Source organism: Sardina pilchardus, chromosome 20, assembly GCF_963854185.1.
Source record: "Sardina pilchardus chromosome 20, fSarPil1.1, whole genome shotgun sequence".
NCBI lineage: Eukaryota > Metazoa > Chordata > Actinopteri > Clupeiformes > Clupeidae > Sardina > Sardina pilchardus.
In genome coordinates this window covers 17,242,031-17,256,292 of record NC_085013.1, presented here as the reverse complement: position 1 = coordinate 17,256,292, position 14,262 = coordinate 17,242,031, and the positions used below count along the sequence as shown (strand labels likewise).

The following is a 14,262-nucleotide window of genomic DNA, read 5'->3' as shown; positions in this document are numbered from 1 at the left end:
TTCGTAATCAGGACACTAATCACCTAGCAAGATGAGTGGGGTTGGGGTGAGGGGTGGGTGGGGGCCATGTGTGAACAGACACCTTCAAAGCATCTGGTAAAGCATACGTTTTTGAAATCATTGTAAAATGTAGGCCATATTGTGTGACAGTACTGTAGGTATGATATACTATGTACTATGAGCCTAACTGATTACCATGGGGCATGTTTTACATAGTGACTGTGGTTAGGTTTAAGGGTAGAATTAGTGTTCTCTCAAATGGGGAACTATCCTGCTTACTCTTCTGCTTAAAGCATATATTGGCTAAAACTGTCAGAACTTGGGGGGGTATTTCACCCCGTTACTATCCTGTCAACATGGCTGAACCATTTTAGTTTTCAAATGGCTTTATTTCATTGGTGTCCAGTGTTCAGGTTTCTTCAGTTTTTAGGCCCTGGGTATATGTTTTCATATTTGTTTCTCAGATTTCACATCGTGTTGGTGTAGGAGATGACATGACTGTGTCAGACACACACAGATTGAAGAGAGAGTCAGAGACAGTCAAACAAGGAGAAAATGGACACATGTTAGAGTTCAACTAGTGGCATATGGCAGCATGGAGGATAGAATGGGGGCAATATGCACACGCAAGGGAAGCATCACAGACATGTACACACACACACACACACACACACACACACACACACACACACACACACACACACATGCGCGCACACACACACACATGCGTGCACACACACACACACACACACACACACACACACACACACACACACACACACACACACACACACACACACACACACACACACACAAACACACTCGATACCCCTGTGTCTTGTTGCCCTCAGAGCATCCTCAGTCTTCACGGTCTAGTTACCCTGACTTAGCCACAAAGATGCCACTGTCACCCCAATGACAAATGACACATCTTGTCACAGGGCAGCAGACCCAGTGAAACGCGCATGGACACACACACACACACACACACACACACACACACACACACACACGCACAGCTGTTTGAGTCAGAAGTCCCATGTGTCACCTCAAACAAGGAGGTATGTGGGGATAGAGGGAGAGGGAAAGCGTAGAGAAAAGGTTGAAAGGGATGAAGGAGAATGGAGAGAAAAGGGAGAGAATGAGAGACCTGGACATTCAGACACACACAGAGAGAGACAGAGAGAGAGAGAACATTCACCATGTAGCCATAATCATGGCGGGAGTGGTGCTAACCTGCATTAACAGCTTACAGAGGCTAAGCGCCACCAAATGTGAAACATTTTTGGATTAACCGGCGTCAAAAGAGACAGCAGACACTAAAAGTAGGGCAGTGTCTGGTCAAGTTGGCCTTCACTGGACATTATACAGGAATGGGGTGACCACTGGAGAGAGAGTGAATGAGTTAGCTAGTTAATTAGTTAGTGTGTAAGTTAGAGAGTCAGTGAATGAGTGAGTGAGTGAGTGACAGCATGTGAGTATGTAGGAGAGTGAGTTTGTGCGAGAGAAAGTGAATGACTGGGCATTTGAGCAGGAGAATGAGCGAGTGACTGTGTGTGAGAGTGAGTGACGGAGTGATAGAGTGGGAGATGGTTCTCTAAAAGGAGTGGAGCGGTGTAGTAAAGCTCTGGAGGAAGCCTCATCACATCAATAAATTAGGCCCCTGAGAGGCCATTTGGCCTGTCTGATTGGACCGGACAGATGATACCTCTTCATTTGCCCAGAGAGAAAGAGTTTGGGGAGTTTAGCAGAGAGGGATATGATGCTGAGGCAAAGAGGCATCTTTAATTAAAAGAATTTCAGGAGCACAGAAATAAACTTTCTCCTATGGGCATTATGACTTCTCCCACCCCGCAGGGCACTGACCTCAGTTCAGTCTCGCACTAGTTCCTTTTATAAATAATACAAATATCAGTAAAGTGTGGCGTAAAGCCCTCCCAGCGGTGGCTGCGTGGAGCCTGTGTTTTTGCTGGGGGAGAGAGGCTGGGATTGGGCCTGGAGGCGTGCCAGCGTGCCCGTCTCCTGCAGGAGATTAGGTCCTGCTTGTGGATGTGTTCGCACGGCACAACAACACCGCCACTCTGGCCTGCATTGGGGACGGGCAGTGACGGGCACACTCTTTGTACCCCATCTTACTTACTTCTGCTTGCTTGCCTGGTATCTGTGTTAGTGTGATTTGGGGTGCAGGGATGTTTGCAGTTGTAGTTTGTTGTCCTTTTTTTCCCTTTTTTTATCAAACCAGCATCCAGATAAAAAAAAACAAATGTTGTTTTGAGGTTGCCACTCCAGCTGTCCTTGTTTTGTGCAAGGAAACAACCTCGTCCCCACAAAAGAGAACAACACACACCACAACAACAAACACAGAGGGAGAGCGACACACACCACGCACCACACACACAAACGCACAAACACACAAACGCCGGAGAAGAGTGAGAGAGATGATGACATCAGCAGCCAGTAAAAGCCCTGCTGACTGAAAAGACTCTGTTCTCTCTTTCTTCTTTTCCTCTTTCTTTCATCTGTTCTTTCTTTTTTATTTCTGTCTTTGACCTGGCTTACTTTGTATCGTTTTCTTTCTACCTTCTCAATTTGTTTTCCTTCTTTCTACCTGCATGTCTTTTTTTTCTGACCATCTTTTTTCAGTCTTTGTTTTTGGGCTTTTCTCCCCGGCCCACGTCTCTATAAACACAACAGAGAGGAGGGCCTGTGTGTGTGTGTGTTTGTGTGTGTGTGTGTGTGTGTGTGTGTGTGTGTGTGTGTGTGTGTGTGTGTGTGTGTGTGTGTGTGTGTGTGTGTGTGTGTGTGTGTGTGTGTGTGTGTGTGTGTGTGTTTGTGTTTGTTTGTGTGTGTGTGTGTTTGTGTGTGTGTGTGTGTGTGTGTGTGTGTTCCTACCCTCATCGTCTGCCCTTGAACATCAGACAGCTGTGCCGGGTGTGTCGGAGTAAAAGTTCCTCGCCGTGCGCTGCCTCACCTGAGGCGATTCCTTTCATTAAGATGGCAAGAGATCTCCTGAGAAAGGGAAGAAAGAAATGTCTCTGAAACGCTGGAGGATGAGGGCATGGGCTGGGATAAGGGAGGAGGGCTGGTGGTGTGGAGGGAGGGAGGGAGGGATGGGGAGGGAAGGAGAGAGAGAGAGAGGGATTCGGAAGGGCATCAAGGATGATGCTGCGCCCTCTGAAATCTTTTTTGCTTATTTAACAGAATGACACATCTGACAGGGCAAGATGAGATGGCAATAACTGCGCCCTAACAAACTGGGGTGGAAGAGTGTGTCTCGGGCCGCCTCAGCGCTAGCACACAACACATTGATGTGAGATGGGTCATTTCTCCAGCACACAACAAAGAAACATTCCCTTGGCAGGCCCACAGAGCTAAAGCAGGAGCTTTTAAATGCAGCCAAGATGATCTGCAGCAGATGACACCAATCAGATCTGTCAGCTCTATCAGGCAGGTTCTAATGGGGTTCTAGTGCTGTTTATGAGCCAGTATGGAATTGTTCAACTTCTGATATTCTGCAGGAAATAGGCTCCTTCTGATGAGCCTCTGCAAGTGCTACTTCCTCACCCCAATAACCTTCAGCACAACACTGCTCAGCGTTTTGACTGTACGTGCATTCCTGGGATGGATTCCCAAATAAGATGGTGCATCTCCAATTAAAAAGCATTTCAGTCCAATGCAGAATTTAGTGCTCTCAGAAATGTCTCCTCTTCTAGGAAACCAGCTATCGATTACATGGGCAGACCAGCAACAACACCGCATGCAATAGGATCTTATGGTGTTTACAGTACTTGTTCCTTGTGATGTTGTACCATGTATGTTTCTGTAGACAGGATTTTCTACACAGATAAATATGTAGTACATACGGTATGTGTGTACTGAAGGTAGATTTGATCATCATAAGAAATAGGACTGCTGTTTAAGTGTGTCACCCTCTTGTCCTTTTATACAACGTGTGTCTGAATCCTGACTTTGACTGTGTGTGCTTCTGTTTGTGTGTGTGTGTGTGTGTGTGTGTGTGTGTGTGTGTGTGTGTGTGTGTGTGTGTGAGTGAGAGAGTGAATGAAAGAGAGGCAGAAAATGTTTGTGTGTGTGTACAAAAGGACAAAAGCAGCCCTATCACACACACACACACACACACACACACACACACACACACACACACACTCCCTTTGAGAGGTGATGCAGTCTCATTATACTCAAAGGGCAAACCGGTCACTATGATGAAGCTGACAGAGGACCAGTCTATGCTTGTGCGCCCGGCCACCACACACACACACACACACACACACACACACACACACACACACACACACACACACACACACACACCGAAAAACAGCTGTTCCGACCCGGTCACTATCTCTGCCGCCAAACAAAATCTATGTGTGTAATTTGGACGGGATTATGCTTATTTGTGCACGGGCGAGTACAAAAAAAGAGGATTACGGAGCGTCTCTCTCCCACCCACACCTCCCAATGTGACACGGATCCAGGACGGAAACTGTGAACGCGAGCCCAAAATTGGATCAGCGCTGCGCAGGGCCGGGCGGGCTCGCCGCTAATCCCTCACTAGCATCGCTAGCGCTACCTGCCTCTCGTCTTTGTGTGCTTGTGTGGCGTGCCTGCTTACGTTAGCAGACGTTCCATCAGTTATATCATGTTAAGACATCACTCCCTTCCTCTTTTTCTGGTCTACAGCAAAGAGGACTTAATAGCAAATCTCTCTTCCTTCTCTCTCTCTTCAGTAGTCTTTTTTCTCCCTCTATGGCTGTCTCTCTCTTTTGTCCATAATGTATATATGTATGTACAGTATGTATGTATGTATGTATGTATGTATCTAGGCCTATCTATCTATCTATCTATATCACTATCTATTTCCTTTAGCCCCCTCTGTACAGTCTATTTCTCTCTCTCTCTGTCTGTCTGTCTGTCTGTCTCTATTTCTGTCTCATTTGCTCTCTCTTGCTCTCTGAATGTGAGATGGAGGTTAATTTCACCTCCTCCCTCTATGTTGTCCCCCTCCCTCACTCACTCCCTGACTCACTCACTCACTTACTCACACACACACACACACACACACACACACACACACACACACACACACACACACACACTCACTTACTCACTCTCACACACACTTTCACTCATTCATTCGTCCCCAGGTCAGGGTTGACAGGGAAGTTCTTACAAGATAGCTCTTTCCGGGGATGCAGTGCAAAGCCTTGGTTTAATGTTGCATGAGGCTAATGGTGTGGATACTAATTTGGATAAGTTTATTTATTTCATTTTTAACATTTACTCATTTATATGTTTCACACTGAGTTGCATTTCAGCTTCCGCTCAAAGCACACAGTGACAAGGCTCTTAGTATAATGCCATAATGACCTACCTTTTAAATTATTTTTATTTAACCTTCAAATCTTTTACAGGACTACAGAAACCCTGTGGAGAGACTTTGTGTTACAAACATTGTATTGCTCAGTACTCCAATGGAGAATTCGTTTGACTATTCATCTGGTTAATGGAGAATTAGCTACATCAGGCATGATTTCTGGATTTCAGTAACTTCAGTAACTGGATTTATTACTGTTAGGAAATGTCATTGCTACTATAGAGAGATGCCAGAGCTATGATGTTATTTCCTGAAAGAATGGTGTTATGACAATGTCATAGGGCCACAGCACTATCTAAGTTGCTTAGTCTTCATAACTAAATAGGACTTGTAACTAATGCCCTTGCTGGTTAAGTTTACAGTGGTTCAGTTATTTTTGTCTTTCCTATACAGAATGAAAAAATCAATTATGTGTTGTTATCAGCCGTGCTATAAGCTCAGTGGATTATCTGGGGTCGATAGCAGGGCATGATTAAGAGATGTAAATTAATAATGATATCTAATTTTCAATTCATTCTGCAGAGCATGGCATTCAGATGCTTTTTTATAATCCGATTTCAGCTCCTTGATGCACAAATCTGTCATTGAGGAGTCCTCTGAAACAGGAAGCCGGACAGGCTTTAGAGGAAGTAGAGGGACCAGAGGGAGCTTTTCCCTTTTAAAGCTAGAAATCAAATGGGAGCCACACACAATCACAAACAAACATACTGAAGACTGCATTTTTGCTTCTAAAAACCCTTTGAAAATGGCTTTAGAAGCAATGGACCTAGTATAGCAGAGCAACAGAAAGCAGTATTAACAGAGAGCTTTGTCCTTGCTAATACACAGTATGTATCAGGCTATCTAATTGCTGTTGAAATGTGTGTAATGTTGCGCCTAGTGGAGCAGTATACACAGATTGTGTTGTGATAGCGGTTGGCAATACTCTTATCGTTTCCACTAAGGGTTCAGGGGGCAGGCTCAAGTTTCACTCCCCCCATAAACACCTATCGATCTGCTTGGGTTGGACAAACAAAAGCTTTGCTAGTAAATATTTATGCTCCTGTTGAGAGTATCAGTACAGTTCTTCACAAAAATACAGTATGACGTTTCAGTGTGATAGCATGAGACTCACTCCATAGGGAGCGAAGGGAGCTGAAGGATATTGCTAAAGGAAGAGTCAAACAGTCTCTTGGGACTGGGCTGTATTGCGGTGTGTAACAGATAGAGAAGTTTGTGTGGACCTGAGACATTTAACCTTAGGAATACACAGCTTGCTCTTACATTTGCTTTAGGGAATTGCATTGGTCATATGGGGACCATATATTGAACAGTGAGAGAGTTGTGTTCATGTAAATTGTGAGCTGTTTGGCGATTATTCTCTCCACTGAACATGTTAGGAGGAGATATTTATCACTAAGTCTTCCTGGTACTTACTCTGCGAACATGCTCCTCAGGATTAACTGTCTGAATCACAAGGTTGAGGATGGCAAAAAGCCTTTCCGTGTTTTAGGCGAATAGGAAAAAAACAAGTTCCTGTCACAGAAATGCACCACTCTAGCACACACTGTCTCCCACATTTGATATCAACCACCCACATACACGCACATTCAAACATATACCCACTTTCTCTCTCTCTCTCTCTCTCTCTCACACACACACACACACACACACACACACACACACATCCTTACACAAACAATGACAAAAAAAGCCTTTATACACATGCACATACATTCACTCACATGCACACTCAAGTGTATAAACACAAAGGCACACACACACACACACACACACACACACACACACACACACACACACACAAAGAATATTGCATACAAAATTGTTTTTTCATAGCTTCCCTGACGGGGAGAATCCTGTTTGTCCGTCACCCTGTATTACGGTGGGTACACGGTGGGGAGACCACAGGATATCCATACAGTATGCAGCATATTAGACCACTTATTGAATTATCCTTGAAGGAGAAGGGAGTTTGACAGTGTTCGTGTGTGTGTATGTGTATGTGTATGTGTGACCAAAGGATACTCCTATGTGTGTGTTTCAGGCTTATCCTGCTTGCATGTGATTCAATTTGAGTCTGTGTGTGTGTGTGTGTGTGTGTGTGTGTGTGTGTCTGTGTCTGTGTCTGTGTCTGTCTGTGTGTGTGTGTGTGTGTGTGTGCGCGTGCGCGTGCCTGTGTGTGGTTGCGCGCTCTAGCCTACATGCCTCGCATGCATGTGATCCATTTTTTAATGTTAGTCCAAGGGCGTCTTAAAGATCGCATCTATAGATATCAGCAGGGTGTGCTTGCATGCATGTCATTGCGTGTGTGTATGTGTCCTCTCACCATAACTTGTCTCAGTTGTGTGTGTATGAGTCTAAATCATGTGAAAGCTTATATTGAACTCCCCCCTTCAGCCCCCCCCCCCACACACACACCTCCTTCCCCACTCTCTCTCTCCCTCTTTCTCTGTTCCTCCCTCTCTCTCCATCCTCTGGCCTGTCCCAGTGAGTCAGGCTGATGGTGCAGATAGACGCGGGCTCCATCTCTCTGCTCCGTGCTCCCCCCTGTGAGGCGGAGAGGAGGCTGGGGGCCGGCGGCCTGCTCAGTCACTGATACAACTCATAACAGGCCCCATTACAGCTGATTACACAGTGTCTGAGGGCCAAAGCACTGTGACATGGCAGAGCAGGAGGAGGGGAGAGAGGGACAGAGTGGAGGGCTGGAAGAGAGAGAATGGGAGAGAGAGAGAGGAGAGAGAGAGAGAATGGAAGAGAGAAGAGAGAGAGGAGAGAGAGAGAATGGAAGAGAGAAGAGAGAGAGAATGGGAGAGAGAGAGTGCTGATGAAGAAGGGGCTTCAGGGGACAAAAGGAGAGTGAGAGAAATGGGGATAGAGACTTGAATATGAAGAGTGAGAGGGTAGAGAGAGAGAAAGAGAGGCAGAGCTCATTCATTTATTCAGTGTCTGATCTGATCTGTTGATTCTGTCTTGGCATGGCCGTGTGACGTGTCCTCCAGCGCTGGCCGGGGGCTCGGCTCGTGTTTCTGCGTCCGTCTCAAAATCCAGCATCTGCTCGGCTGCCCAGCGTCGCGTCCAAGCTCTCGGGCCGTATCATAACAACAGCGCCGCATCAAACGCCCACTACAGGGGCGCTGGCTCCGCGGGGGGGAAGCGACGTCGCGGGCACGCTGGCGCTCACGGTGGCGCTCGCTCGCTCCTCGCTCCGTCCCCAGGACCCGCGCCGCCTCATCAATATTTATGATCACATCGTCCATTAAGTCCAGCCCAACACTAAGTCAGCAAGACTGTGCGTCACATTAACCATCAAAGGAGGCCCTTTCTAGGAGGGGTGTTTGCACAAGTGCTTGACTCGGCCCTTCATCACTATGGAGTGGGGAGAGAGAGAGCGGGAGGGAGAGAGAGAGGGATAGAGAGGGATAGAGGGGTGGGGAGAGAGACAGAGAGAGAGGGATAGAGATGGAGGGAGCAGGAGGGAGAGAAAAGGTGAAACGGGGAGGGAGTAGACACATGAGGTCATTAAATGCCCTCCAGAGTAAGAGGACAAAGTAGGAGGAACGTGGTTAAAAAGATAAAACAGCTCCAAACACAAGATGTCCTGAATGACTCTTATCCCTGGAAATAAGGAAATAAGGAGTGGACGCTCGGTGGACACGGTACCCTTGGGAGCGGTTGCGTGGCAAGTCCGAGGTTACGGCGATGGTGGAGTCTTTGTGGCACGGGCCTTTTCTCCCCCTCTCCTCTCTTCTCCTCTCCTCTCCTCTCCTCTCCTCTCCTCTCCTAATGCACTGTTAACCCTCAGGCCTGGTCCAGCGGCTCACTCAAGTGCGCTGTGCTCTGCCTGTCAGATAAAGGCCATGAGAGGAAGAGCGAGCCCTAATTGAGCAGATATCCTTCATTTCGCGTGGGCACACAACCCCCCCCCCCCCCTCCAATCCTGCTCCCAGGCAAGTAGAGGCTGGACAGAAAAAAGCTCGTCCGACCCGACTTAAGCATTTTAGATGGGGGATAGAAAATGCTCATGGCGTAGCCTTACAAGATGCACAAGTGCAGGACTGGAGGTCCTAATCCACTGAACATAAGCAAGCTTGAAATCACCACTGGTGTAATTTTAGACTAACATTTATAGCTGTGTGTTTGGTGTGCTTGTGTGCCAAGGGAGCGAGCATGTGACAGCATTTGTGGATTTTGACCATGCTTGATCAGGGTACATGAGTCTGGTTCTAAGCCCACAAGGTGCCTTTCATCTTTTCCGGAAGCATCCGGCGCAGATATATTAAAAGTGTCTATATGTGGCACCTGCACTGAAAAAAAAAGAGAAACAAACAGACAACAAAGTCACATTGTGTGTCTTCGATTAACAGACAGCTTTTTTTTTTTTATCGCCCTGACAGGTTCCCTTGTATAGAGCTGACGATGTTCCGCAAGAAGAAAAAGAAGAGACCGGAAATATCAGCGCCAAAGAACTTTGAGCACCGGGTGCACACGTCGTTCGATGCCAAGCGCGGCTGCTTCGTGGGCCTGCCAACCCAATGGCAGAGCATCATAGAGAACCTGCGCAGGCCTCGGCCCATGGTGGACCCGTCCAGGATCACGCCGGTGGAGCTCAAACCAAAGAAGGTACTTCAGCACGGCTCTGGCCACATACGGCTGGGATTACGTATTTATACTGTAGCGTTTACGTTGTGCTGAGATTGCCCTGTACATTCATGTTCTTATGTGACTTTATGGGTCATGTCCCCTGTGAGAGAGAGACATATTTAATCTTTACTGATCTGCGTGGTGGGGCAAAGGTTAACTGACACATTTTAATCTCACTGCATATCGAAGTATAGTGGTCATTTATGTCAGCGCTTTGGTGAAGCCACTCCTCACCTCTTGTGTGTGATTACACATTTTCAATAAGTCATATTTATGTAATTACACTGTAAATGTCTCTCTTTGTTTTACTAGCAGACAGTTTTACGATCATGCATACATTGCCATAAATATACATTGCATTGCATAAGACATTTTTATCTATCGGAAAAAAATTGCTTTTTCACATTTTTTGCAAATTTCCCCATACAATCTCTATATAGCATTCTATGTACTCATCAAATTGAGGTAGAGTGCTTTCAGTGTAGACGTGTTTTACTTAGTGAGCGTGAGAGAGACTGTGAGTCTGTTATAGCATCAGCTGGTGGATGGAGTAGGCGATGGAGCACAGATTGTTTTTACGTAACTGCACAGGTGTCTGGAGGTACAGAGTGCCTGTTGTGTGTAGTCATGCTTGCCTCTCAATTAGGCCCTTTTTCTTATTTAATTACCCAGAAATAGAATGATGTTTTTATTTAACTACTCACTGATTACTGCTGCGCCTGTTCCGTTCACGTTTCTATGTGTTTTCTTGGGTCAGGAGTAATGTCCTCTGTGTTATCTGTGTTGTCTTGTAGTATGTAGTAGGAACACCTCGTTGTCTTGTCTCAATGACTCTTAAGGTGCAGGCTAGCAGTTTAGCGGAGGCAGGCTGGCACTTTGATTAGCAGCACTAGCTGTGGATGGTGCAATCCTGTGACATATGAGGACACGGCAGGACGCTGCAGCTCAACGCTTTCCATTGTCTCCTTAAAAGTGCCTGTGATCAGAAAACAGCACTGAGGACAGCATCTCTCTCTCCCTCTCTCCCCCTCTCTCTCCCTCCTCCCCTCTCTCTCTTTCTCTCTCTCCCACTCACATACACACACACACACACACACACACACACACTTGCGCACATACTCATAAACCACACTCACAAATGCACACACACATGCAAACACCCCCTTTCTGCCCCCTCCTCCCCCCCTCTCTCTCTCTCACTCTGCCTCTCTCCCTTTCTCTCCCTCTCCTCCCATCCCTCCCTCTCTCCACTTGCTGTCATATTGCTTTCTTATCTATCATGAGGCTGGGCTAACGACCCTGCTGTGTACACTGACTGTACAACGCCAGTCCTTAGAGGGGCTGCAAGATTTATTACTCCTCGACGGCAATTAATAACGATCCGCCGTGCCTACTGCCTGCCTACCCACCCACAGCAGGCCCAGCCACCAAAAACTGCAGGAGCAGCACAGAGAGGGAGGGAGGGAGGGAGGGAGGGAGGGAGGGAGGAGAGAGACAATAGGAGGGAGAGAGAATGAGAGGATGTGTGAGAGAGAAAGGGTGGCGAGAGAGAAGATAAAGAGAGATAGAAAGAGATATGAATTGAGAGAGGGAGAGAGAGAGGAGAGACAAAGGGAGAGAAAGCGAGAGGGTAGGGGACAGTGAACAGAAGAGAGAAAGAAATACTAGAAAGAAAGAGCGAAAGAACGCGTTGGAACTAAGAAAGTGATGAGAGTGTGTATTTTTTGTGCTTTTGAATGTACAGTATACTGTAGCCTATGTGTGTGCGAAGAGAGCAAGAGAGAGAAAAGGAGAAACAGAGAGAATAGAGAGCTTCAGCCTCCAGGTCCCAGGGTCTTCTCCTGGCACATGTAGACCGCGGAGCACAGACCAAAGTGGGGGAATCAGTTGATGTTTTTCATTGCGACAGTGGATGGGTGTGAGGTGTGCGTTCTGAAACGGCCGTGTCAGCTCGGGGGCTTGTGTGCGGCATATGGCTGCGAGCGGTGCTATAAGATGTGGATTTGCAGCACTATGTGGGATAATCTGCTGCCGTGCTGAGAAGTGCTGCAGTGTCCTGAGGGGAAACAGTAAAGGGTAAACAAGCAGCAGCAGTACACGGCAGCACTGTGGAGGGGAGCAGAGCAGCCCCATACAGCGGCACTAGTGATTTAAACCAGCCTCAGTGTAGCACGAGCGCCTCACGTTCCTGTTTAGTTGGGTGTTGTGGTTTACAAACGTGTTTATATTGGCCTCATCAGTGCAAGTGTGTCTCAGTTAGAGGACAAGGTGAGATGTGGCCACGGAGCCTGAGCATCTATGTTAGAGAGGACGAGAATAGCGACGGAGAGAGACAGACACTGATACAGGAAAGTCAGGTGTGCTCTCTATAAAGAGTGCACTGAAATGTATTCTGGATTATACTAAATGCACTTTTACATAATTATGTGCTAATGTTTAGATGTTAAAAACAGTAACACAAACACCTACTTACCTCATAACTTAAGTACGTTTTGTAAATGTTAATAATATAAAAAGAATATATATGCTTCACAATCATTCAATCAATCAATCAATCAACCAATCAGTCAGTTTATTGGGAATTAAAGGTGTTTTACAATCGACCAATCTTTTGACCAATCTCTAGTCACTTTTTCAAAACTCTAATTATAGTCACCACAACAGCCTCCTGTTGTGGTGACTATAATTATGCAGTTAATGCAGTGCAGTTAATGAACACATTCATCTTCTCTAATACAAGCTTAATGCCAAATGTATGAATAATTCTGGTCTAACTTACAAATACTTATACACAACATGCCATCAATTTCAACTTTCCTGCAGGACAATTTTACAGTGTAATTCTCATATGGGTAGCCTTGGTAGTCCAGCAGACCATGATGTGATTTTATTATTGTTTCATTTATGTATCATTTTACACGATCACAGATATTTCTGCTAAAATGATCTAGGAGAAACAATTTGAGAGAACTTACATTCGGATTTTATTGTTTGTTGTTGGCTTGTTACAATACAGTAAACAGCTAACTCTTTGGATAATTAATTGGATAAGTTTTGTATAACTCTTTGGATAATTAATTGGATACGTTTTGTATACTTAAAGTATTTTAAGTAAGCTAATATGAAGTATTTTAAGGACAGAATATATATGCAATATTTCTACAAGATGAAAGTGGAGCAGGGCCTCACTGTGAGTCTGATTCACAGGCTGTTGGGAACGTTGTGTGTAGCAGTTAAACAAGCACAGCGTCATGCCAAGGGTGTCATGATTGTACCCCCACCCCTCAGTGTAGTTGTTTGCCATGCGTCACAGCTATGTGCCACACAACTCTTTTTGTATCACCCTGATGTGAGCTGGAGGTGACAGCACACCACAACGTCCTGGAGACAGAATGGTGTTGCATCAGACTTGGGGAATATTGGGACGTCAGGACATTCTCGTGTGTATGATTGGTCCCCTCTGAAGCATCGGTGCCTGACAGATACTAGATGTAAGCACATAAATGCTCTGTTTTCTCACACTGAACAAAATACTGTCGCAATAAAATTCTTGAACGTAGCAGGCCACAGCAGGTTATCTGTCCCTAAAGATGCAAATTCAGAAAGGATTCATCCTTATTGCCAAAATACACAGTATGCGTATTTATAGAGCTTTTTGGTAACCCTTCTTTTAACAGTGCCCTAATTACTAAGTATTTACTAAATACTGAGACTGTAACAGGAAGGGTTACCAGCTTTTGATTGAAAGTGAAACGCAGAGTTAATGTTTCTAGGAAGCTCTAGGAAGCGACCTCGTGACCTTCACATCCCCAGTCAGTGCACTAGCTCTTTGGCCTGAGGAGACGCTTTTGTGTGCTTCTATCTCTACTGGCTTTGAACATGAAACCATGACAAAAGAAAGCACATTTTAGGTTAAAATTTAAGATTTTTGCATTCGTAAGACTTTAAAAATAAGAGAAGTATTTTATGTATTTTATACATCAATTGTCCTGTCTTTATTTGTTTTATTCTGCTATTTTCATTTTTGTATTCAAGCCATTTCTTAATGGTTTATTTAATGATCCCAAATGGATGCTTATCTTTTTACCACATAATGAAACTGTCAACAAACGTGAACTATGCCTAATGCTCAAGATGACTCAGAGCAAATCTAATCTTATTTGCACCGTTTATTGCTAACAGTGTCAAATGTCAGCTGCCAAACACATTTCAGTCAATTTGATCCTTTT

General features: G+C 45.5%; 1 protein-coding gene across 1 annotated transcript in view; it reads left to right on the top strand.

Moving 5' to 3' along the window:
- LOC134068156 (serine/threonine-protein kinase PAK 6) overlaps positions 1-14,262 on the top strand; it is a 28,141-nt gene that overhangs the window by 2,546 nt on the left and 11,333 nt on the right. The window contains exon 2 of the mRNA XM_062523709.1: positions 9,787-10,012. Coding sequence (XP_062379693.1) covers positions 9,809-10,012 — 204 coding nt within the window. The 5' untranslated portion in view covers positions 9,787-9,808. The remainder of the gene's footprint in view (positions 1-9,786; positions 10,013-14,262) is intronic.